At 40.8% G+C, this 24045-nt stretch overlaps 2 protein-coding genes across 5 annotated transcripts in view; both read right to left on the reverse strand.

Moving 5' to 3' along the window:
• itpr1b (inositol 1,4,5-trisphosphate receptor, type 1b) overlaps positions 1-4667 on the reverse strand; it is an 89566-nt gene extending 84899 nt beyond the window's left edge. For 3 of the 4 annotated variants that reach the window (XM_053440416.1, XM_053440400.1, XM_053440425.1), the window contains exon 1: positions 848-989. The gene's annotated coding sequence lies outside the window, so the exon portion shown is untranslated. Of the gene's footprint in view, positions 1-847; positions 990-4470 lie in introns of those variants that run through there. The other variant, XM_053440409.1, reaches the window with a different exon arrangement.
• Positions 4668-9392: 4725 nt separating this feature from the next.
• setmar (SET domain and mariner transposase fusion gene) lies at positions 9393-14044 on the reverse strand. The gene is made up of 2 exons (XM_053446242.1): positions 13861-14044; positions 9393-11889 (listed from the first exon to the last, which is right to left on the reverse strand). The coding sequence occupies exons 1-2, from the start codon at positions 13990-13992 to the stop codon at positions 11092-11094; spliced, it is 930 nt and encodes a 309-aa protein (XP_053302217.1). The 5' UTR covers positions 13993-14044; the 3' UTR covers positions 9393-11091.
• Positions 14045-24045: the final 10001 nt, after the last annotated feature.

The following is a 24045-nucleotide window of genomic DNA, read 5'->3' on the forward strand; positions in this document are numbered from 1 at the left end:
TCAATTTCCTTTTAGCCCATCCATAGAGCACCACCTACTGTGAGACCAGGAGTAGAACTTAACAATACAAAAGCCATAAGGAAATTGAATGAGGAGTTAACTAAGTACTTTATAGCTAATCCACGTTTGTTTTGAAACGAAACTAAGGAAACTATCAAATATATTGTACACATTGTGCCGTCAGCTGTATGAAGAGGGGACGGCACATACTGCTTTTCAGTCCCCAGTCTCCCCAGGTAGAGAGAAGATATAAACCTGTGGGACAGAACCCAGCTCCACTTTCAGAGGCTAAGTCGTCTGTGTTATTCCCAGTTAAACCAGCTATTTACTCGAGATAGTGGACAAACTCACAGAACGGCAGCATTGAAGCATCGAAGGCACATGTTCGAAGGGGAAAGGAACAACAACACGTTTCATTGAATACAGGCTAACAGTTGTTGGTGTTTAGCTGGAGGGTTATATTTACACACATACATTTATGCGAACAACACATAGAAAAGTTTGTATTTTTTTTGTGTTGTTCTCTGAAGCCTCGTGTCGACTCACAAACACACTGATTCAACCTTTAAGGATATTTTAAATCCTTTCGCAGATTCCACATGGCACGCAAACATTTCGTCTCGCGCTGAACTGAACATCAAAGTCGCCTCACTCTCTCTCTCTCTTTTTCTCTCCCCTCTTTGTTTTGCATCGCACGAGCTGCAGCAGAACGACAGCAACAGATAGGCGCGTGCATAGATGGGCGCGTGGGCCACTTCCTTGCTTACAGGGATGCTCGCTGCTCAGATGAACCCCACGGTACACCATCACTGAGCGGGGGGGGGGGGAACTACACGCAAGAGTTTACCTGTCACAGATACAACAGAAGGGCGTCGGAGGCGGGGGGGGGGGGGGGGGGAGAAGCGGGTCAGCACAGGATCAGGTCCGCGGCGCTATCCTCGGTTAAGTCCATGCTAGCGAGAGCCAAGGTGCGAGCAGCGGGCTGAGCAGCGTTATCTCTGACAGCTCAGCGCGTCCTCGGCAACAATCCGCTTCTTACCTCCTCCACATGTCACCCGTGGAACGCCCCTTTGTGGCTATTTATACTGCCCCGCTGCTCTCTGGGAAGTGTAGTTCTGGAAGCGGCGGGCTATTTTTAGTTCTCACCAGTGGTTCTTGCACTGCAGATATGATTGGGCAGATTAGGGCCCTAACGCACGGGGGAGTGACATTTTAAAGTATATAGCATTTCATGTGATTTTGACTTCGATATCATTCTAATCTATTAAAACAAATGAGGGTAAAATGTCAATACTTCTTGTTTTATTCAGATCGTACTACAGTTGCCCTGAGAGCTCAACGAACAGCAACTTAAGAAAACACATGCAAGTTGACAAAACACAAGCAAAGTTAGAAAACATCTTCATCAATTTCACAACACAACACAACACATTACAGAAACGCGCTGCAAATAGACAAACGCGCTGCAAATAGAGGAGAAAACACAACGGAAGTGTTTCCAGAGGACAGCTAAAAGGGATGGACACTGCTGCCACAGGAGACACAAAAACGTCCAATACACCATACAAATTCGCTTCTGCACAGGGGTCGGCAACCCGTGACGTTCACTCACGTTCATCGTTACTTTCACGTTAATAATATGAAAACTGATTCGTTAATTTCAGCGTCCGCGAAAAATATGCACAACACTGTACTGTACAGCCACTGCAGAGGGGCTGAAGTGCCGCATTCGGCTCCAGAGCCGCGGGTTGCCGACCCCTGTGCGGAACCGAATTTGTATGGTGTATTAGACGTTTTTGTGTCTCCTGTGGCAGCAGTGTCCATCCCTTTTAGCTGTCCTCTGGAAACACTTCCGTTGTGTTTTCTCCTCTATTTGCAGCGCGTTTGTCTATTTGCAGCGCGTTTGTCTATTTGCAGCGCGTTTGTCTATTTGCAGCGCGTTTCTGTAATGTGTTGTGCTGTGTTGTGAAATTGATGAAGATGTTTTCTTACTTTGCTTGTGTTTTGTCAACTTGCATGTGTTTTGTCAACTTGCATGTGTTTTCTTAAGTTGCTGTTTGTTGAGCTCTCAGGGCCACCTATGAATCAGCCTGGGGTCACAGCATTTCTACAGGACATTGAAGCCATATAATTATGTGAATTACTATGTTTACCCTATAAATTAGGAAAAGTCATCAAAACAACATTTCAACCATTGATTCAGAGACGTTAATCATCAAATGGGGTCAAATTATAATATTGATCAAATTGGAGATCCTCCACACAGTTTCTCTGGAAAAGGGTGCATATGTGAACGCAAATGTTTGAGTGAGAGCCTCTGGAGTTTCTGTGGACCTTCTCCGCCTGGCCCCGTAAAATATAGTTCGCAGAGAACAAGCAAATATAATTTGAATATCTCAGGATAAACAGCGGTGCCATACATGGAGAAGATACCCATGAAGATGTAAAGAGAGTTTGTTGTGTGTGCCGATGCCAGTGGCAATGTACTCTAAACAAAATCTCTCTGCTGCACCACCCTTCACCTAAATAAAGGAGGATTTGTTGCTGTTATGAGCACGTAGGAAAGGCAAACTGCAGACAAAGTCCAGACTGAAATCTCAGGATATCCTCCGATGGACTAAGAGCTGACACTGACTCTGACATCTCACTGATGATAGACTACAACACAAAAGAGGAGAATATAACGCTCTGTAAGATCAGGCTGGTTACCATGTACAAAATAACTCCCTCATATCTGTCACATTTGTGGACTGAACATGATTAAATCCATGTGACTGGAGGTGTGTGTCAGTGTCAACCTTACCTGACGTATACACTGTCAAAAACAGGAGCACACACAACGCCTGGCAACAAGGAGGCTCGTGCTGTGAGTGTCAAAGTGTGAATGGACGTGAGATAAAGACGTCAGTTGGACGTGCAGTCTCCTGTCAGAAACACTAACTGGGCTACTGGCAGTCAGTTTCCTGGGTGTTTAATGAGGTTGTGAGTCTGTTAAGCTGATATGTGTGTTATTCTTTTGTTACAAAGACACTTTTGTTGCAGTGCAAGGTCTATAAACCACACACAGAGACAGATCTCATCTTGCGGTTTTAGCCCATTCATCATCATTTTTCAAAGTTTGTAATTTTTACTTTGAAAATCTCAGTCGTACCACTTTGAGTGATCTGGTTTATTTGCAGGTGACCCATAAAAATGCACAGGAATTAGAACAGACTCTCAGACTTGGAAGATGTGTACGATATCACTTCACAAATAACTGGAGATGTCTCGCAGTGATCCTGGAAGCGCTTCCAAAAGAGGACGAAGAAGAAAAAGCCCATTTTAAATGTATCCATTGAGGCCTTAAGTAGATGGTTACATTTGAGGATTGGTAAAAGCTTGATTATTCAAATTTAATTGCAATGTGAGTGAGAGACACAAAGGTGCAGGAGGGGAGAGAACACTTTCATCAAGACCCAGTGGCTTCAACAAAACCCTCTGATTAGCTGTTTATTTGGTTTCTTAGCTACAGCTTCTAAGGGAATAATAAGAGTGGGGATCCACAAGTGTTACGTGGCCACAAACCCCCACCACTTAAGTGCTTCTCAAAATTTTCTAAATTCCCAATCTGCTTTTCACAGGACACAATGGGGTCCTCACGTGCAAATAGCTGAAGGTTGCTGTGTAGACTAAAGAGCTCTACAGTGTGATTCATGTTTTATTGTTGACCTGAAATCCAGCTCCGATATGATGCACTGGGAAAAACAACACTTATAATGCATGAGCCACTCTTTGCAAGTAGCAGAAACTCACCACCAGATACCAGTATCAAATTATCTAGCAATAATTCTTTCAAAACCCTTTATGTAAAACCACAGACTGAACTGAAGCATCATTAATGTGAAGGCAAAGATGGAGGGTAAGTGCTTTGTTCCACTGTCTAAAATAAGTATGTGCATCTAAGTTTGATACTGTCAAATTCATGTCACGACAATATCCGAGAAACTGACCCTTAGCCTGGAAATAAGTATTTCCAGGCTTTGGTTAAACTTAACATTAAGTGAAGTTGAATACAGATCACTGAGTACTCAGTTGTCATGGCTACAGAGTACAGATGACTGGCTGCCATTCTAGTACACACACACACGCACACACACGCACACTACAACAGCTGCTGTGTTTGTGAAGTGCAGCAGTGATTCGTAGCTTGTAAACACAAACACTTGCCTTTTTCTCCGGCTGTTTTTTGGCCAGACAGTTATTATAGTTCCCAGCATGAACCTGAACAGTGTATCATCTGCCAGATTCAGCTTTTCTCTACACACAGTTCACGAGAACAACGGGACCATTGACACAGACAGCTATCAGATGGGATGTGTCGTGTGAGGAGACAGATTGCAGCCTCAAGAGGTGATTCATCCTTGTCCGACTTGTTGCTCGCTTAAAAACAAGAGGCAGATTTTGCAATAACAGAATTGACAAATGACTTACAAATTAAGGAAGACAGCATCTGCATGCTTGGAATGCACCGGAGACAGAGGGATGACAAAACACTGCGACCGTCTGTGTGGGTGCACAGATTGAGATGCATCATGTGTAAGTATTCTCAAGTGCAGATCCAGGCCTTCCCTCAGCAGCCATGATGAGTGGGCACAATGGTTGGTAGTTTTCTCGTCCGAGGCCCCGATAGTCCTGTGTGTGGGCCATGCATGCAAACCAATCCCCACATTCATCAGAAATATCAGAGCAGTTAAAAATACTCACAACAAAGACTTTCTTATTGTTACAGTTGGACCTAAATTTTCACTTGATTTCAATTCAGACATTCGGTTCCAAGTCTGTGAGGTTTTAATGCAGGTCTCTGTATTTCTGGACTAAATCATATGATGGCCTCTAAATTTCTGGATCTGGGACAGTGAACCACTGAAGACATGATACTTCAGGGAGTAAAATACCACGGGTAACAAGAATGGTACTCAGTAGAGTGCATACCTCCACCAAGGCCCCATGCAGTCCCCTTGTGAAAACACATTTCAATTCAATAGATTTCAGTGGTGGATACGATTTTTCTATATCAGGGGCCATAAAGGGGCCACGATTCACACATAGGGGTCAACTAATGTGTTTCTAACATTCACGCACAATTCTTAATTCAGTAAGAAGGAGAAGTCATTCCTTGTTTGCTGTTAGCTTCATAGCTTTCAGCAAAGTCTAACATCATTAGAAAATAGTTTCTTGTTGTGACACATTACGTACTTTAAAAGGATTAGAAAATAGAAATCCTTAACAAATGCTTATATTTATGGTATGTAATGTTAGAAAGTGACTTGTTTACTAAAAAAGAAAAAGACTACTGACAGGGGCACTTCAGGTGCCAATCGGATTCCCCTCTCTGTTATATCTGGATGTTATTTGTTTGTTATTTGAATCTGTTATGTTATTGATCTGTCATATATATCAGATCAAATCTGCCAGATTTTTTTTCCATGAAGATCCATGAATTAATTCTATCAGCCTTAATCTATATAGCAGATGAATGGACTTTAGACGTCTGCGTTTCTCATTCTCATCGTGTTTTTTTTAACCTGACAACCCTCAGTTCTTTGGATGTTTTGGCCGCGAGTCTGACAAACTGCCTCACATTCTCTATGTGGTGAAACACAAGACAATGGAAAAGAAATTGTCTTACAGGTCTAACCCATTCGAGCCACTACAACTTCTTTTAACTTGAGCAATCTCACATGCAACTTTCCTGTTTCCAAACCTGTTATAGCTGACAATTTAAACTGAGTGTGAGTGGAGCTCTGAGAACTGTAACCATGACTCAGGCTTTCTCAGGATCAGTATCTGACATACCCAACTGGAGAAACAGAATTATGCAGTGTGAACGAATGAAGTGTAGAAGAAACACACATTACTTGGATAATACTAACCGAATGCCGGACCTCCTGGCATAGTGTGAAAACAAGGCCATACGAACACCCATCTATTATTTGCTCAGCGTCTGCTGACCGCTCTAGCTCGGTGACGTACTCGGACTGCAAATTACATCAAGGTCCCTGGTGAGTCGAGAGTCGGTTGTACAATCAAAGCTTAAGAGGTTAAGCATTCTTCAATTTAATCAGATCACACACATACACACAGACACACGGACCAATGGATTGGATCAATTACCCTTCCTGATAAGGCAGTTTCCAAAAAGAAGCCTCCACTTCCTCTTCCACATCAGCCACTGAGAAAGAAGAGGGATGGAGAACACATAGCTAAACTATCATGCACAACAATATATGGAAGACTTTGTTGTGTTTTTCAGTTTTTTATATCAAGTTTCAGGTTGATGGCTCTTTAATAACAGAAGTCGCCCCTTTCGTCTTGATGCACTACAACAGGTTTTGATACGGCACCCAAGTATAAGGAGATGTGCCTCACTAAAAATAAAAGACAATTATGATGTTATAATGACCTGGGTATCCCCCATGGAAAGAGGCTGATTAGACCGGCTGAAGAGATATTCTAATTAGGCCTTGTGATTTTATGGTTTGACTTGTTACCAATGTGGGGATAAAATATATGTTTCATATTCTGTGCTGCATCTTTGATTTTCTGCCAGATACAATGATAACATCTGGGCTCGTATGTTTTTCAGAAAACAAGAACGTGATCACACACCCAGATTCATTCACTGAGCAGAGTGGAGGATCACTTCCCCATTCACATCCCCTTGGTTACGGCATAATCAGTATGCCAGGCCCCACACGTCAGCCATGGGCAATGATCCGCTCGGTGTTTGATTTGTGGGGGGGGATGTGAGTTGAGTGCAGGTTGGACACTGCAGCTCCACTGACGGAGACCGATATCGAAGCAGGCAGCGTCTAAAGTCACCGAACCTGCGCAACTCTGTAAGCTGCTTTATCTGCAGGTAATCCATTAGGCTCAGTGGGATGGATCCCAGCATCGCTACAGGTTACAACCTACCTGGTCGCCTATAAATCTACCTGTGTACATATGTAATGAAGCGTTCATCATATTTTTAAATACAGAAATCCTCAAATAAAGTTTGGGGTTTTAACCAAAGGTTATCAATAATATAGTGGAGGACTTATTTTTTTAAACATATGTTTTATATAAACTATTTTGCATTTCTAATATATAATAAAACTATTGCTGCCCTGGTGCCATAAACTGAATAGTGCAGTGTATGTTTCCAGAATATACACAGAGCCTGCTGGATGTCGTGGAGCTGAGACAGGATTGGTAATGGGATTGTCACAGCTTAGCTTGCACAGAAACATTGGGGATTGACTATTTGACAGTGAACTGTTGCACATGGTGGAAAAATCCTGAAGTGTAATAGCTCACACAAGATTAGTGTGAGTCTGACAAGTGCAGTAGGTGTCGCTCACAACCCAAACCCGAATGCTAAGTACTCGACATTCCCCGTCGAGCACTCAGAGGATCATAGCGGAATATATATATTCCACTATGAGCACCGCTGCTGCTATAGGATTAGGACAGAATAACAGTAGGCGCAGTTCAGTCATGTAGAGCATGGCTTCTTCTACAAGAGATTGTAGATTTCTTGTTATATCACACTAAGACTTTCATTGTCTGAATAGACTGTGACTTGTACCAATATCTCATCTTGTCAGCCAACAACACAACCAAGTCAACAGTTAATAAAAGAAATGTTTGACATTGGACTTTGAAATGTCTGTGCCATCCGAGGCCTGGCAGATAACTGTGGTTTCATTTCTTTTTTATTATTATTTGGCAGCAGGATTCAAAGCAAGGACGTCTGCTCCCTCATCAGAGAGGTGCTCCATTTTTCAACATCTGGACTGCCAGTTATAATTTCATTACTGGTCACTGAAATAGTGTCTAGCTCCTTCATCAATGATGCATGGCTCTCATAAGAATGAGGCGCATCTTTATGTTTTGTCCTTTCAAGCTGCACTTACCAAGACATTTTAATACAAAGCCTTGTCGACCTAAAGCAAAGTGGGGATACAAACAATGATTTTGAAAACAAACTTCAACAGGATAGGAGTTTTCCCTTAATTTTTTCCAATATCTTGAAATAATTCAATATTTTCTTAATTATACATGCCCATTAGATTCTTTCATTTGAGGGGTAGAGTCAGCAACTAGTCGGCATATAGACACATATGCATTTTGGTTTGACTATTTTGCAGAAGGCAATACAAGCAGGTTTGAGGCTGCTATATTGATCACTAGCTACACTCTGAATTCTGCACTGGAAGAACCCCTTATCTCATTCTTTTTCTTTCTTGCAGCGCAATTGCTTCCAGTCATAAATTATCTTTGTGTTCTGCTATTTCGCGCTTGACTTTGTTTCAATGGAGTGTTGGGGAGTATCTGATGACCGCTCCTTGCACCCCCCCGCCCCCCTGTACATTGGTATGGGGCAGGACAAAGCTGAAAATCGGTCCAACTCTGAAATAAATGCACGACTCAGAAATTGGACTCAAATCGATCGGTGTATGCCCTACTTCCTTCTAAGTAATATTTGCATGTTCTTGAAGTGACAAATTCTAAGACAGTTCTCACTTTTAATGATCAAAACTTGACAAGCCCTAGTCCTGCTACATCATATTAGCCTATAACATTTTTGGTTGGATTTTCTAATTTTTCCAACTTTTTTGAAATGTGTACTATTTGAAGCCGCCCGGTAAACACATGTACACAGTAACACCATCAAACATTAAGGGTCAATGTTGTCTAAAACAATTTTATTTATGATTTATTTCCCTCAAAAAAAATTTGTTTTAGTTTGGTGAGGTGCCACTTTCTGTTACCACTCTCAAAATACAAGCATGAGATGACATATCAGACTCTTTCTGGTGGGGAAGTTCACCTCATGTAATTTGATAGGGGTTGCTAGGTGACCATCCTGGAACGGAGCCATTCATTGGCAGCCCAGCTCTTCAACAGTCAGGATTTGATAACAGCCTGAACTTTCTGAACTTCCCAATGCAGTCAGAGTTTCCTCCTGATTTGCCATCTGATTCAGCGGACATGTGACACGCGTCATGAGGTTTGAAGACATACTGATGTCTTTATAGATTGTTTGTTATGGAACTATGATTTATCAAAAAAAGCACAACAAAGAGCCTCACATTCATAATTGCTTGTGACATCGGGTTTAAATTCAACGTAGTGTTTTCAGGTGTAAAATAGCAGACAGGATTTAGCTGCTAGTGTTCAGAAATCCTCCAAAATCTGTGCTCTACTTTTCTCAAAGGCCAAAGACACAGATAATATCCAGCCACATCCTTCCACATAGCTGTAAAGTATATTATGATAATCTATTGATGTCTTAAATAGGAAGCTACTGCTAACAGCGGGTTATCTTAGCTTAGCATAAAAAGTGGGAAAAGAGGGAAACAGTTAGCTAGGTTTCGTTAAACTTTTTTAAAGAATAAACATGTCATTTGTTACGGATGACTTGTCATAACTATGTCATTTCAACTCAACCACTCCAGACTGGGAACAAATGAAGCACAACCTCTCATAAAACTGCATCATGTTTATGTTTTGCAGACTTTCTTTTGAATAGGAATAGATATACGCTCTCATTCAGTAGAGCGTGTATCCCTCCCAAGAGCCAATAGTCTCAAAAAATGTAACTAAGCCTTATAGTAAAGGCCACATTATGTTTCTCAGCTACATAATGGAAATAGTTCCAGGTTCCTAACTCTATTTATTACTATACAGCAGCTGAAAAAACCCTACATCCGATAAAAGCACATTTAAATGATTTTTCTTTGGATCCATAAAAAATTGGATCAAGATTCATGAGAAAATGTATATATATATTAACATAATTCTCAGAGAACTCGATGTAAATGTTGAAAAAGCCCTATCTGGCAATCTTAATGAAAGTGCAAAAAAATTGAAATTAAACAATTGAACCTACTGGCTCTTCCCTGATCCACACTACATACTTTCCCCAAGTTTTGTGGTAATCTCTACTGGAATTTTTTTGTTGTGCTATACGCTAACTTACTCCTGGCTGTAGCTTCATGTTTGGAGTACAGACATGAGAGTGATATTGATCCTCTCATGTAACTCTATTTATCTAACTATTTCCCAAAACTGCCAAACTGTTTTGGTTTCTAATCCCTGGATGTGAACCAAATCAGGTGCAAAGAAAAACCCAATGTGAACAGAGCGAATTCAGGTAACCCTCACAGAGGAAAATATACAGGTCAACACCCTGTGCCATTGGCTTCTCCACTGGGCCACACAAACAACCAATCAACTTGTCAGCAGTCTCTACTCGGCAGACGACTTCCATCTGCCCACCGACATAACTTCGTCTCTCTCTGCCCCAATGTGGATCGAGCATTGATCCCAATTCTGGGTGAAACACGGTCTCCATCCTAATTAACCCAGATGTAGATATTAATAGAATGAAAGGAGGTCTAGACTAGAAATGGGGCAGATTGAGAGGAGGTGGTCCTGATATCGGAATGGTCACACTGAAGTGGGACACCTTCACCCCTCCTTTGACAGGGGAATACAGCCTGCTTCTATATAAAAACACCCCCTGGCCCTTTTTAATTGGTCCCATCCCTCTAGAGGCTGGAGTGCGATGGGAAGCTGAGAATATCTACATGTGGAGGCTGCGTCGCATGAACACAGAAATGTCAAAGTGATGGAGACGCATGATAGTTGTAGCTTTGCATAGGAATTTTACTTTGTGGAATGACGTAGGCATAATCTCTTCTATTACACGCGGTGTAAAGATCAATTCTGTAGCCCGTGTTGTTATTAAAATAAACCTATTAGACAAATGATTCTTTAGCTCCTTCAAGATTCATATAGTGTGAAATGAGGCGTAGATTCGCGAGGACAAGATACAAGACTGTGAATCCAGAGAGACAGGTCCTATACTGAGCAGGGGCCCTGTAGATGAAAACGATTTCACATGTGTAAAAATAGATGGAAATGTAAACGAGGTTACTCACGAGGAAAAATAAAACTTTTTCAAATTTAATTTTTCATTGCATAATTTTACACTGAGTGGGAAAGAGTGTTAACGCTGAGCGACTAAACAGGAAACAAAACAGATGTAAAACAAATTTTGCATTATTTGAGAATAGATAAATCCAGTGGAAGGAACACTACACACTTGTTAGCGCCACAGAGACACGCTTTCCTCTGAAGTCCCTCTGTCCTATTGGCCTGCACATCAGTGTCTCTCTTTGTGGACAGCACCTCTACAGGTGTTTGGTTACTGTATCCTCCTGAGTAGTCAAACGTCAGCTCCTCGTGTGCCTTAAGGTCCTGTCCAGCAAACAGCGCCAGTCTGGGGACTATAGAGTGCACACGGACCGGCAGCATGAGCAGGTTGGGCTCGCAGGAATGATTCAGAAAGCGGCCTACATTCCCCACCACAGCTGGGTCCACAAATGTCTCCATTACAGAGCCAGTACCTGCATGCTCCCTCACAGCGATGATGTAATTGTTTTCTTCAGATCTCTGGGTGAGCTGTCTGCGTCTGGCCTCCCCAAAACTGATGACCTCCCCTGCATACTCACACACAAACATCCCATGTGGGATTGATTCTAATGTCCGTACACCCCAGCCCCTGTTCCCCGTGCTGAAAACCTCCAGCCTGAGTCGGAGTCCTCTCTGGACAACACGGTTAAAGCAGGTGTCGCCGCAGCAGCAAAGGGTATTACACTCAAACACGGGTGAGCAGTAACCAGAATCTGTTCGGCTAAGGTCCAGTAGTGTGCCGGTGCCATCATATGCCTGCCTGTGAACCTTCAGGCAGGAGCAGCTCTCAGCGCAGCAGGAGAGGGAACGACAGGAGCATCCAGGGAGGGTGACTTCACTGGGATCAGCTGTGCAACCAGGTCCCTCAACGTTATCTGGGGAATACTGAAGAGTAAAGCATAGTCAACATTATAGAATGTTGAGTGATTGAAGAAATTTGCAAATACGATTTGTACTAAAACAATTAAATGATTATTTGAAAATTATAATCTAAAACTGATCAATTCTTTGCAAAATACCGAACATTAACTGGTTTCAGCTTGTTAGTGTGATTTTGCTGCTTGACATTATGCTGCGGTAGACTGAATGTGTAAAAAATTATATTTGAAGACATGAATTATCAGCATCAGGAGGTCTTGACATATTTCTTTTCACTATTTTAAGCAGATTAATAAATACAAAATATAATCATTAGTTGCGGCACCAATACAGAGTACAGAAAAGGTATTTTTAGTTAAAGGAAATATTAGAGGATCTACCACTTCATACTTTAAAAATCATCAAACTACTTTAACAGCCACAAACCACAGTTTCAGTAAATGCTATACCACTTACATGTCCTTAAGAATTTGTAAAATGTGTAAAGTACAGGCATGAAGGCATTTGAGAGCGTCAGTAGCGAGAAGAGTAAAGTAGGACAACTCCTTTGGTACTAGAGAGGCTTTTTTTTCTCTTCATCCTTATACTGCAGTGAAGTGATATGTCTGTGTCTTTTTTTGATGATTTGCTGCCATCTGCTGGAAATGTTATTTATTATTATTATTATTATGGTTATTATTATTATTATATGTTTTCCTATCACTCGTCAATGAAGAATTCTATTGCAGTGGCATCCCTATAGCTGTATGTACAAGCTCAAACTTGCTATTCCCTCTAGAATGTCTGTGTACTTATGCTGTTACTGCTCATCTCATCAGATCTACATGACAGCAACATTATAATATCTTCAAAAGTCTTGGTTTTTACAACCTTGAGGGTATATTATTTATACATCGGCCTGACTGATATAGATAGTAGATATTATTTGACAGCAAGTGTAGTGTATCAGTGTTTTTATTGGCTGACAAAGAAACTGTGGCACTGACAGTTATGAGGTAAAAACAGTACTGACTACTTAATTATTTTTTGCGGAAATAAAACGCTAAATACACTCATGTATTGTGATAACAGTGCCTTATGAAGGACCAAAAGGTCTGATTATGATCAATTTGACAGAAATCCATCAATCAGTACCGTGTTGTATTTGTTAAACTGTCAAATATGGTATTAGAGCTGGGAAACAATATCATTAATTATTACAATATAATCAATAGCAATATAACAAATGTATAGATATATACATGTGTGTACATTGTGTAAGCACAGTGGGGAGGTATAACATATGTTATCCACTTCAGACATGTAAAATGTTCAGCTGTTTATCAAGTGTCTGTCATTCTCTGCTTATACCGACAAGTTTAAAACCACAACCTTCACTCAGGAGCAGGAATCACTCTTTAAACTTACTTCTGAGATTCATTCAAACAGAATCAGCTTTATTGGCCTGGTATATGTGCACATACACGGAGGTTGACTCAGCGTTGCTCTCAGTGTATGTAAAGACAACAGAGAGACAATACAATACTTTCAAAGAATAATGAATGAGAAGTGAAAACACTGAGCTGCTCTCTATGTTTACCCTGTACGATAGAATACAAGTGCAGAGAGATATACACATTATTTACATTGTACACGTTAGAGATTACACTTCTATAGATGGTGAATATGTGCAATCACATAAACATTCCTCACACTGTGTGACTTTTGAAGAGAACACAGACATTTCTAATCATTAGTAAGACCTGAGCTTTTCCTCGCATGGTGGTTAGTGAGTTTCCATCACATAGATACAAATGTATTCATGTACATCTCTGTCAATCACGTCCATTTTGAGAATAATACAACCAGAATAATTTTACATTGTGACACTTGGATATAAAACATAGACTGAGAAGTTTAACAAGCTAAAACAAAATCTTTACAGATTTAACTTTCTAAAGGCTTAGCTGTTAGCACAGATGTGCTACGTTAATGTACCTGGAATTCAGGAAGCGTCCGTACGCCTGCGCTGCAGTTAATCAGAACAGGAACATCCTCCAGACCGTGACTCAAATCCACAGCACGAGTCCTGTCCGTGGACTGCATGATTCTGTCCACGGACACGTTCATTTCTCTGGTTCACACTCAGTCAGGCGTGGTGGGGATGTAAACAAAGCTGCTACTTCCGGTAATCTAATGACGGATCAGCCCCTTCTAGTGGCATGTTGGGTTCATTACACTCCTGTAGCAAGCCTTTGTCACATTAGACATGTTTGACTTGTCATAATATGAAAAGAACAGGTACCACTGATAACTTTAAGCAGAAGTCTGTTCAGTTAAAGTGCCCCATCATGAATTGTGACAGTGAGGCCGCAGGTAAAAACCCAACACCCACTTTACCGTTACTGAAGCAGTTGAAAGAAATCCAGCTTCTTTATTTTTACTATTTATACAAATGAGTTATCCTTCTGTTCAACAATGAAAACGGTCTCCAGGTGAGGTGGTGGTTTGAACATTGTGTTTAGTGAAAGTGGAGAAAGTGGACAGGAGCTTGTTTAAGGATTAAGACAGCAAAGTATGACATATCTGATCCAGGTTGCAGATAGAATATGAAACCATTACTTGACAGAAACACAGGCTGTAAATGAAGATGGATGAATCTCCACTTCCTCACAATATCTACAAATGAAGCCCAAAATGACTCAGATCAAAATAGTTTGTTATCACTTTGGGGAGCTGTCATGTCTATATTTATTTGCTGTCACATTTGTTACAAAATTCATCCCCTTTTCCAATAATAATCCTCACATCTCTCCTTGTCCACCATTATCACCTCTAAGCAGCACAAGAAGTGGTCTAACAGCCAGTGGCGTCGACTCAGACATCTGCAGTTTTGCCATATAGCCTGCAGATGGCAGGCCAGGTTAGAGGGAGTGATTGTATCTCTCTTTTGACTCCACAGTGGAAGAAGATCATGAAGCTCTTAATTCCCACACGACCGAGCAGCATTGTAAACAAGGACATGTGAGTATGCCTGCGGGTTCCTGACAGTTCACAGCAGTCCAGACACCCATGGCCACCAGGGGTAAAGACTTCATACAGGAGTCATGGGCTCATGGCCTCATGGCCTTATCTCACTGAAGTCTCACTATTTATCTGTGTTCCTTGAAATGACGTCTACTATAAGCACAAGCTGCTGTATGATTCATCCTCTGTATAAATAGGTATTTTTTATCAGAATGTCAAACTTCTTTTCAGTGAGATGTGTGGTCTCCAGGTCCAACCCTTCTGTGGCGCTTCACTGTTGTCTGGTGTGATTATGGATTATTCTCTGGTGGCTCTCTGAGGCAGATGGGGGGAGGTCAAGTTGTCAGCTGACATTTCAATGCTGCACACAACTGACCAAGAGTTTTCCTTTGAGCCTTCTCCTTTGTCTGTGGGCAAAATGACTGTTGTCAGTCCTGCATTCAGATTTCAGATTGGATACTGACACATAAGAGGATGTTGTTAGGGAACTGTTAGAAGCATTTGACAATACACTGACTGACAGGTGACTGATACGACAACAACCTCTTTGTTGGGTTCCACAATCACTACTTCAGAGATAATGATAATAAAAATAACAATAACAACAACAACTACAACAACAACAACACTAATAGTAACAACAGCAGTAATAGTAATTATATATATTTATTGATGTAGCTCCTTTCAAAACATCCATTACAAAGTGCTTCACACTTTACAGTGAAAGTTTTTTGTTTAAAAAAAAAAGAAAAGATTTTTGGAATAAATGGTTAATGCATATGATGTGGACGACTGTTGTTGTGAATGCATTCATTTGAACATTTGTAAAAATAATGTTTTGTCATAAAATATTGGCTGTTAAAAAGTGACAAATGCTATCTTATATAATAATCTTATAATTGTTACAAATACACAACGACAATATTATAATGTGTCAGCCACTGTAAACACCAAAGATTTCCCTTGCAGTAAATAGTAAGAAAATATATCAAATATTTGGTTGAGCCCCCTGATATGTTTTGGGTTGGAAATTAAAACACAGTGTCAAGAAATGAAAGAACAAATTTTGAACCTGAGCCTTGTTTGAGAATGACAATTTGCTCCAATTCATTTTAAAAGATATTCTAAAAATACCCTTTGGGATCTTGATTAATCTCTGACAGAGCAAAGTGAGGGAGCGACCTGACAGCCCAGCACTGCCATCCTTTGGGTCGCCCTATTAGTATTGCTAAAAATAAACATGCCAGTCAAGAGACTAAAAAGATAGCAGGCTCCAGGCAACATATCCCAGACTGAGAACAGTTCATATATGGATAGAGACATCAATGATCAGTATTATTGTTCAACATATTCCAAGTTCATTTTCAGTCTGTTCCCTAATGAAATAATTAAACATATGGTCTGTCATTGAGACCATAATATGACCTGACACTGTGGTTCTCATTGTGTTGGCTGACAAAAGATTTAAACAGCTTCCCTTGCTCCAGAAGAAGGAGGTTGCTGGGGGTCTGTAATGGGAACTGTTGTCAGGGATCCTTTGGCTTTAATGAGAACACACGCACACGCACACACACAACCTCTCTCTTACACACGCACGCACACACACACACACAGCTGAACTTTGATGCTGGACTACAATTGGTTGGTGAGTTAATGAACCATGGGCATGATAGAGCATGTTCTCTGGGGAGATGATCAACAACAGTCCAGCGCTCCTTCTACCACTGCGCTGATTGACTTGGCCTCAAATTGGCTGCGAAGCTTCCCCCAGCTTGTGAGGGAGCCTGAGCCGTGGCCCACTGGATGCACTCTTGTCTGGTCTGACACTGGGGAACAAGGGGAATTTCAAAGCTCTCCCTCATCTGCCTTTGTCAGCTCGAGTAGGCATGATTATGATGAGCTGACCCCGGAGATTTCAAAGTGTCTTTTTGTGGCTGCTCCACTGAGTTCATCAAAGGCCATCAAAGACGGAGGGAGAAACAGAGGAGCAAAAAGAAAACTTGAAGGTTTTGTGTTAAAATCCTGGTGGAAAAAGAAATTCAATCACAAAATAGCATGCAGTATTATGCATCCCCCCCACCAAGGCCCAACAGTCCCCTCATGTAACCAGATTTAAATTCATTAGCTCCAGATTTATATTTGGATTTGGATTTGCACCAACGAATACTCATCAGTCCACTAAAGATTATTTACAAATAAAATTTGATTGAATTGATTGATTATTCTTTGAGAAAATAACAAAAATGTGGAAAGACGCTGTGTCTCACAATGATCCTGGATCAGCCCCATGATCCTTGTAAACAATTCTATAGGTTCCTTCCTGAACCATATCAAATACTTACACCAAGTTTTGTGCTAATCCATTCAGCAGCTTTAGCGTAATATTGCTGACTATGGACAGATGAACAAACAAATAAACAAAGATGAAAACATATTCTTCTTGGTGGAGGTAAGAGACTAAAAATGTCACTTCATACAAACTGTGTTCTCCCCCACAGCTGCATGACCTCAGCCCTCATTGGGCAGCACCCTGCAGCCGTCATCCGCCGAGGCCCCTGGGTGCCCCGCTGCCAGGCAACCGTGGTGACAGTGTGATACATTCAACAGGATTTTGTAAAGCAATTAAATGAGGAGTCGAGGGGGTTCATCAGCCCCCTGAGGCACGCAACATATTTAGTTTGTTACTAAAACATGGATGTTTGATAAGAATCGGCGAAGAGACAAGTCAGTCAAGACTCTTCACGAGGGATTCGTGTTTTTACTCGAAGAATAGATATTTTCTGTCCTTTCCAAGCACTCTATCCTGGGAATACTGGGAATGAACTTGTTCATAATTTATAACTTTAGCTCCCATCAAAACGGACTGATTATATTTTTAACGAGACTAAATGCAACAAGGAAAAATATGCTATGGGTTCATAAACTGACTGCATTAATGTATTATCTCATGATATTAATTATTAAGGTAAAATAATATAATGTATGTTAATAATAAACAAACTTTGCATGCAGAGATGAAAGTGCATGATGGATTCACATTCAACATGATGGTGGAATGTGCTGATCTCAGCGAGCACTAAAGAAACGTTAAAGGCCAGATGTATCCTTGCTGTTTATTAATTAATTTCCACTAAGTAGTGAATGTAATTGTTCTCATATTTGGCAATGACATGTGATACTGGAGGGTACCTCTAGAGTGCACTCCAGAGCATTCAGCCCATATAGAACTACTGCATTTGCATTAAGTAAACAATGAACGTGGTGGCACCATAATATTTTGAATCGTATATAAAAATGGACGACATAACAGTTTCCCAGAAGTGAGGTTCAATCGCATTGATTGCCACCTGGTGGCTGTTGGCAGTAAGGGCAATAAATCCATGTTAGCGGATGGGGCACAGACAAAACTAAAAGGTCAAAACACATGGCATGTTGGTCACTGTGCAATGGCAATGGAACATTGAGATGTGGGGAATTATGGACTTGGTCTAATAGCTTATTTTAAAACTGTTTATGTACTTATTGCATCTTTTCTAAAGACATGACAACTGATGTTTCATCATGAGCTCACAAACACATAGTTAAAGGCAAGTATATCTCTGGGCTATGGCCATCTTTCTTCTTCCCTGTTGAATGTATATCCCTCATGTTGCATTTCTGCCAGTATTTGCATTGAAGTGTTAATCCAGGTATAAACCAGTGTTCATGCAGGCTTCGGTGGTCTTTCCCCCCCATTTCTGTCATGTACAAGACTCTAAATGCCCGAAACCACTTTTCCACACACTTATTTCCACACAAAGCTGTTGGCAGACATAATGTTGCAAAAAAGCCACAGACATCTGGCTTTTGTCTTCAGCGGTAAAAAGTACAATCAGTATTAACTCTTGTGTCAACTGACTCTGCAGTACTCACATGCCTTACATCACAGTTTCCCTTCCCTCCCACTAGAAAAACAAGCACTAACACAAGTCTTATAATGCTTTACTGAGTAAAAGAGAATTACATCAGTGTGAATAACCTCCAGCAGCCGATGCAGAGCTTTCACAAATCAAGTCAGCCAGGCGTGCTCCCTGAAAAGATGTGGAATCTCTCAAGAGGCTCCATTCTTCCAATCCAATCGATACCCTTTGTCTGTTTCCACTTAGCCAACTCAGGCGCGTCAGTGTCTGTGTTTTAAATGGTGGGTAATAACCAGTGGACACTTTGGCAGCCAGGCCCTTGTAGTGTGGAGAGACAAAAGCGTCTTACCTCAGACAATCTATCCACCGGGTCAAACCTCAGCCGGTGCTGTTTAATCACTACTTAACAACAATTTCATGTTCGACGGTTAACTCAGGTCCAGTGTTGCTGTAGCCTACGACAGCCTGTCACTCATGGCTTATGAACAGCAGAGGACATATCCTACTGAGGGATTAGCTGACCGCTGGGTCACAGAGGAACAAAGGCACAGGTTTCACCTCATCTGTCTGTTTCTCATTTCCTCACAGCAGAGTCTTGTTATTTCTGTAACTGTCGGTCGTGGAAACATGAAACATTGTGAGTGCTCATCTTCATTCCCTCATCAGTAATCATGCATCCACACTGGCTCCATGTCCCAAGCAGCCACACACATGAAATAGTCTATCTATGAGAAGTCAATTTGCACCAATCACAATGCAGAATGACTGCAACAGACACTGCAATGAACAGTTTTTAATGTTGTTGTGTCATTATCATGGCAAATGGAAAATGCTTTTCTTTTTTCAAAAGAAAATAGCTTTTGTCTACCAGACACAATGTAGTGAACGGTTGTGGAGGTAGAGCGTGTCGTCCACTAACTGGTTCAAGAGCTGAAGTGTCCCTCGGCTATACTGAACCCTAAATTGCCCCCGATGGCTGTGCTGACAGTGTGTGAATGGTGTAGGATAGAATAAGTGCAGCACATAGTGGCCCTGTGAATGTGTGTGTGAATGGGTGAGTTGTGGTTGTAAACTGCTTAGAAAGGTCAGTAAGACCAGAAGTGTAGCTAGTAGAAGAAAAATAGTTGCTCTTTAAACCCGGGGCAAGAAACACTTGGTGTCATAGTATATATTTTACTGTTCTTTCTTCAAAAAGTGTTTAGAATTTTGAAATGCTCATCTCAGTCCTAAACTGTTAACATGTTCACATTACACTGTTAAAATTATCATCTTTAGTAAGTAAAATTGTTCACAAGAGTTAAAGCCTCTACACTGTGCTGAAGATATTTTTGCATTCTTACTCTTAACACAGACACAGAATAGCTATTTGAACCTTTTATTGGTGGAAAAAAAGCACTTTTATTGAACATTTCTTTGTTTGTCCCAATTTCCCCATATGATGGCAACTGCCCCTTAAGTATAATACCATTACGTACCATGTTGCTGGGGGGACATATTGGACCAGTCTGACTCCAATCATTTTTTAATAATAACAATATCCCCCTTACTGTCTTTACAGATGGAAATATAAATGTCACACATCTTGTTACCAATGAAATAAGTAAACAGGGACCTCACACTCGTCGTCTCTAATCTTCTCATGTAAAAGTCAACAGATGGTTGACCTTCTCTGACCTGCTACTAATGTCACCACTGTGCTTGAGGAAAATTCAGAAGCAGCATAGGGTCACACACATACACACACACACACACACACATACACACACACACACACACACACACACACACACACACACACACACACACAGACACACACAACTGAGCAATCAATATAAGTGAAGTGTTCTGATGAACAGGCAATCAATAGAGTAGTGGAGTGCGGCCACCTTTGATTGTATTGTCCCATTGTTGTTTCACTTCATGACAGAGCGTTGTGTTGTCTGTAAAATATGTTTTCCCATCGAGCACAGCGTGTACGCTTATTAAAGCTGTCTTCTGATTATTCTGTTCACTTGTATTATTTGTTTCTGAATTTAAACAATTATTGCCACGAAGGTTGACTTTATTTGCTGCAGAGCATGTAATGTATATATAATAATAATAATATATTCCTGCTTGAATAAAGACAGGAGTGTAGCTGCAGGAGCTTTGTCAGAGAAGAATGAGCTTCAAGCTTCTTTGTCGGTGCTGAGACTTAACACACATTCACACTTACAGAACGCTGCAGGCAAAAAGCACAGCTCTCTAATTGGGCCCTGGGAGAAAACGCCGAAACGTTCCGGCCAACAATTCATTATGTGTTTAAGAGATGATTAACGGTACTGAAATACATTATGTTTCTAAACTTGTATTGTTGTTTTTCACTTAGTACACCTGCTCTGTTCAGATGAGAAGAAATCAAACAAAAACAAGGCAAATTGACCTCCTCCTCTGCTGGTGCTTGTATTCCACATTATTCAAATACAAATTTTATAACAATAAATGCTAAAATAACAACTTAGCCACATGTATTCATGAAAATTCATACAACCCCCTTGAACTCTGAATCATGTTCTACAGACTGTGCAGAGAACACAGAGGAGGGCTTCAATAAGACATTTCTCCTGTTTTGTTGACACTGATGGAACTCGTGTCCTCATTGCTCTCGTACTGCAGAGACTGCATTTGTTTTACCATCAATTTCCTGCTCGTTCCACTGTTCAACGACTGTTCCTGGAATTGTCTATTTGCATTCTGATAGAAAAGCTAATGTGAAAATGATGAAGGTGCCGTATGCACGTAGCTTTGAATGATGCTGAGTTGAGTTTGCCTTTCCAGGAAAGGGTTTGTATGCCTTCAAATAATAAACTCTCTAACAAAGAGCAAACATAATAGAATAATCAACATATGTCTTGAGTGATCTGACAGCGTTTACTTCATCAGTTCTCACCTGGCTGTAGAATGCACTCCATATATGTTAAATAAATAAGGGGTCGCATCTCACCTACCTGCTCTATATGCAAATACACATGTGCTTCATGTCTGTTAGCAAAAACCTAATCAGTTCAGTCATCAGTTCCTAAACGCTCCATTTTACATAAACACAGAAACCAGTCTTTTTGAAAATGTGCACTTGAAAGGTATTTGTAAATACCATTAGCATGTGGCCCAAACCCAGAGGAGAGGAAACCAAACCATTGCCAATGAATTTGTGTTTGTTTGAGTGTGTGTATGTGTATGTACATTTACGTTTAAACACCGAAAAGCATGCTACCCCATGTGTCCTAGACCACCTCCAATGTGTCCTCAATGCTTCTTGCAAAGGTGTCCACTTGTAATCAGATTACTTGAGATGAGATATAACAAACAGGCCTGAAATGTGCCAATGAGAAGATACAGACTCCACTTCAGCTTCGTCTGCATGACATCATTCATCAGATGCTTGGTGCTGATCAAGCTCTTTGCTGGTATGAAACGTTGCATGTGTGAGAGTTATGTACTAATAAGAGAACAGGCTCACAGGTGCTGCATCTATCTGCAGGGAAGGAAGAGCTGTGAAGTCACACTCACATCCTCCCCAACAGCAACAACCAAAATAACCGAGCGTGATCGCTGCATCCAACAGGGAGCTGCGACAACTTTGGCAACGCTCGTCTTCTCCCACTTGCATAAAGAAACATCAACGTGATCTTGAACCTAGTTTTCTGTAGGAGTGGAGTTCACCTCATTGCTCAGATCCAGGCTTTGAAGGAGGCTCTTGTATCTTTTTTTGAAAAGTACAGTCTTAAATTCAAAGGAAGAACCGGAATGTTTAGCGTATTAGTCTATCTTGCTGAAGAAATACAGTAAATACACAACAATGAATACGTGCAGAGGGAAAGTCTTGTTAACTGTGACCCTCAGCAAGAACACATTGTTGAATAAAACAGAAAATAACAAAAGGGCAAATGAGCCCAGCGTGCCGCCTGAGAGGAAAGAGCGTCTGTCGATAAAGAAGAAGAGGAAGAAAATGTAAAGTTTGCTGTCTGTCACTGACTGAGTGAGCCGAGCTGGTGATGCATGTCATGTGTGGAGACGTTGGAAAACTAACACATTGAATTTTCCCTCTCAGTGGAGTGGGAGTCATACTGAACAGCTATACCTGTATCACTCACAGCTGCTGGTTTTATTTCCAGAATTTAATTGCGAGCGTTAATTCCAGTGCAAGCATTTCACTCCGGTGCTCACTCCACGATACGAAGGTGGATTTGTTCAGGATTTACGAGAAGCAACATGTGGGAAACTGTAACTAAGATAAGAGACCAATGGACTTTATATGTTATTATAAAGAGGCCAATATTTATTGATCTAATAACATATCAAATGGTTTATATCGATTTCAAATCTTTGGAGTAGTTTCAGATTTTTTCTTATGAGAAATAAAGCTCTGTAAATACAGCTCCAGCAGTTTCAATTACAGTGGCTTTAACCTGTTACAGAAGTATATACCACTGTCTTACTTATGGATTGGTTGCTGGCAGGAAGCTCTCGCTCCTGAAAAACACTGGTTGGTTATAAACAACAGCACTTAACATGTCGATGTGCTGCTCTGCACTGACACTGTCAATATTCTCTTCAGCTAAATCTAACTCTGGAAATTACATGTGTTGTTTGGCAGTACATTCTCATTTACATCACATTACAAGAACCTGATTGAGGCGTAAATCACTGCTTAGTAGATTGCTGCATTTCTCAACTTTCAGAAGTGAGATTAAGGCTTTAACTTCATCCATTATGATTATTAATAATTAGATAATACAAGCAATAGATAAAATATACATTTCTATTTTGGAAGTGCAAGTGAAAACCAGAGCCAGGCACCTGCGAAAATATTCTGCATGTTCTCATCACCTAATGTATAATTCATGACTCCACTGGTCATTAAACCAACGTCAGTCAGCGTATTCACATGCTCAGGAGGGAAGATCCTGGGCATTGGTCAAAACATTGACACGCTTCATGAGATAATACAGTTTTTTGTGCTTGCGTGGAGTTTGTGTTGCGCTTGGATTCTTTGCTGATGTTAACTCCATATCTAAAATTATTTTAGGTGGTGTTTGTACTGTCAGTGCTGTAGGGGATTGGGAGGATTGAGGCACTCAGGAGAAGCATAAATGTAAGATCCCCTGCTTTTCTGAGAAAATTCACCGAGTCCTCAAAAACTTTATTCTTTTGTTGCCTCTGTCTGAAAGCAAGAGAGAGCTATTATGAAAAGAAGTTATTTATCGATAATTGTCTT

The sequence above is a fragment of the Pleuronectes platessa genome, chromosome 2, assembly GCF_947347685.1.
Source record: "Pleuronectes platessa chromosome 2, fPlePla1.1, whole genome shotgun sequence".
In the NCBI taxonomy this organism is placed as follows: Eukaryota; Metazoa; Chordata; class Actinopteri; order Pleuronectiformes; family Pleuronectidae; genus Pleuronectes; species Pleuronectes platessa.